The sequence below is a fragment of the Equus quagga genome, chromosome 6, assembly GCF_021613505.1.
Source record: "Equus quagga isolate Etosha38 chromosome 6, UCLA_HA_Equagga_1.0, whole genome shotgun sequence".
NCBI lineage: Eukaryota > Metazoa > Chordata > Mammalia > Perissodactyla > Equidae > Equus > Equus quagga.
Genome location: NC_060272.1, coordinates 55,068,535 through 55,071,594, shown reverse-complemented (window position 1 = coordinate 55,071,594; position 3,060 = coordinate 55,068,535). Strand labels below are relative to the sequence as shown.

Here is a 3,060-nt window from a genome sequence, read left to right as displayed (position 1 = left end):
CCTGTGGGTACCTTCAACCCAATGGTTCTCAAATCAAACTCTTTCACCTTCCCCCAGCCTGGTTAATCCTATCCCTCTTCCTGGTTAATGGTTAGTGGTGAACGGTTTTGTCACCTACTCATTCGCAAAACTAAAACCTTAAAGTCACCATAAAATCAGCAACCATTAAATTGCTGAGGCTCTAAGCGAGGCATATTATATAGATCAGGATTTCTCAACCTCAGCACTATTAGGTTTGGGGCAGGATGATTCTCTGTTGTGGGGCTGTCATGTACACCATCGGGTGTTTAGCAGCATCTCTGGCCTCTACACACTAGATGCCAGTGGTCCCCACACACCTCCCCCATCCCCCACCCCTCCCCCCCGCCCCCTTGTAGGCTCCACAATAAAAAATGTCTCCAGACATTGCCAAATGTCTGCTGGAGGCAAAATCAACTCCATTTGAGAACCACTGATGTGGATTATCTCTTTATTCCTCACAATACTCCACAAGGTAAGTGTTGCACTTCATTCCGCATTGTGCAGATGTGGAAACTGGGCCTCTGAGGAATTGAGTCTTGTCTTTGGTCTTGTGGCTAATGTGTGGCAGAGCTGGGTTTCAAAGTAAAACCTGTCTCCCCTTCTCTCTGGGCCTCTGGTGCTCAGTTCTTCCTTGCATCCAGTCTTTTATCTATGTTGGTCTTTCATTTGGAAAGTCTTCATTTTGCCCCTTGCTATTTCCCATGCTATTGTCTTAGCTCACGCCTGTATTTCTTACCTAGATTATAATAACCAGGCTTTTAGTTTATCTCCCAGATTTCAGGCTCCTCGTGTTTCAATCTCCCTCTCACATTGCTAGGAGAGCTAGCTTTCTCAAACAGTTATTATTATATATCAGCCCTATTGCAAAACTTTCTGTGCCTCCCACATTGCCTACAGTAGCAGTAGTCTCGAAAGGTGGTCCCGGGACTAGCAGCATCTGTATCACCTGGAAATTTGTTAGAAGTGCAAATGCTTGGGTCCTACCGCAGACCTATTGAATCAGAAACACAAGGGTTAGGGCCCAGGCATCTGTTTCAACACACCCTCCAGGTGGTCCTGATGCCTGCTATAGTTGGAGAACCTGTGGCCTACTTGATAGAGCTTGAATGCTGTAGGGTAGCCTAGAAACCCTGACTTTTTTCCCCTACCAAGTCTCTTGCCACCTCTTTCTCCCCTCCTGTCCCACCCCACACTGCCCACCCTTCAATTTCATTCTTTCATTAGCTATCAAACATGCATTTGTCTTTCTGGTCTAAGCACTGATGATGTAAACAGGGCAATCTAGCTCCTAAGTCGCTGGCAGCCCAGGGGCTGGGGTGCTCCAGCTACAGCACCCCACCTGGAGTTAGGTACACACCTTGTCATTTCAAGCCACAAGCCTCTGCCTTTGAGGCTGCTTTTTGGTGAACTCCTACTTGTTTCTTGGCTCATTTTCAAATGTCCCTTTTCCTTGAATTACTCAGAAGGCTAATCCTAGTTTCCCTGAGCATCCCCTAGCCTTACACTTCCTCTTGTTACTTCACTAATCCCACGGTGGCATTAGAGTTTGTCTACCTGTCTGCTAGAATACAGGTTATGCGAGGGAAGAGCCTTCTCTCATCTTTGTGTAGCCAGCGTTGTGACAGTGGAGATCAACCCAGCACACATCAGAATCATCCGGGAGCTCTTGAACATAAACGGATGCCAGGACTCACCCCTAGACCTACAGATACAGAATCTTGCAAATCCATATTTAAAACAATCCCCACACCATAGTTGAATCATTGCACACTGTCTTGCACACAGCAGGTATTTAATCAATATTTTTTGAACGTCTGATCAATCACTTAGCAAGGCGCCTGGAGGATCCTCTCTGCCTACCCCTCAGCTTGCTTCTCCAGGTTCTGTTTTCGTTTGCTTTTAATTTCACTTTCCATTTCCTTTAATTTGAAAGTATTTGCACAACAACCAAACAGCAGTCATGACTGACCAAAGGCAAAATTTTATTTAGATGATTTTAATTATTGACCTTATGTCTGGCATCTGAAGGTTAATAGATTGTTCACAGTCTCAAATATCCAGCAGTAGCCTCGAATTAGGGCTACCTGTTGAATAGTCCCCTAAAGTATCTTTCAGGATTCCAGTCACCTCGAGGCTACTCTCTCACGAGGTGTCCGTGGCTGATCATAGCTATCTTTATTATCCTCTAAGGTTGTTGGGAGACCTTACAGACTCACCAGCAACGGGACAAGGCCATCGCGGGCCGGCGGGCGCTGCTACCTGCGCTAAGGTCGGAAAGCGCCTGGGTGGAACTGAATGGGGAAGTCCCCCGGCGGGCTCGGCCTGCAGCTGCTAGCGAGAAATCGAAACTCAGCTGTTGAAACCGCTCCCCCTGCTCTTCGGAATCGCATCTCGAGACTCGCTCAGCGTCCCAGCCCGCATCCCTCCCGCGGCGGCGGCGGCCGGGGACCCGCGGGCTCTGAACCATGTACTCCCGCAGTAAGGTAGTGGGCTCCTCCTACCCGGTCCGGGACCCCCCGGAGGGGCGCCGGGAGCGGGACGCCTTACAAGGCAACAGGCAGGATTTGGAGGCGTCCCCTGAGGACCCTTCGCGGGAGAGCCGGGAGCACGCGGGCCAGAGCTTGTAAGTATTTCACAACTTGCCTTGGGGGACTGGAGCCCCGGCCCCAGACATACTCACAGGCACCTGCTTGGTCATTGGAGTTTGATACCACAGGGGACCAATAACAGGGTTTTTGAGAGAATGAAGGCTCATTTGCCTAAACAAAAGCACACATAAATTGAGTGTGCTAGTACGCGGTCCTTTACTAAAATATGTGAGCCCCATTCCTTTCATGACCACGACTTTCCTGAATCTGGGGACCGGCTACGGAATTGAAAGATAGCGGTGTGTAGAAACTGCCTGGGCTTCTTAGTGATTTTCTAGGGATCTCCAGAACTCATACTCTAACTAGTATGAAGATAATTTTTTCCTTACTGTTTAAAAAAAATTGGTGCCCTAAATTCCATCCTCACGTCACCTCCGGGGGGGGGGGGGGG

The 3,060-nt window shown here is 48.8% G+C and overlaps 1 protein-coding gene across 2 annotated transcripts in view; it reads left to right on the top strand.

Moving 5' to 3' along the window:
* Window positions 1-2,369: 2,369 nt before the first annotated feature.
* The window catches only part of EPSTI1 (epithelial stromal interaction 1), a 94,446-nt gene continuing 93,755 nt past the window's right edge, over window positions 2,370-3,060 (top strand). Inside the window, exon 1 of one of the 2 annotated variants that reach the window (XM_046663738.1) lies at window positions 2,370-2,644. In XM_046663738.1, the coding sequence (XP_046519694.1) occupies window positions 2,487-2,644 (158 nt within the window). In that variant the 5' untranslated portion in view covers window positions 2,370-2,486. The remainder of the gene's footprint in view (window positions 2,645-3,060) is intronic. The other variant, XM_046663737.1, reaches the window with a different exon arrangement.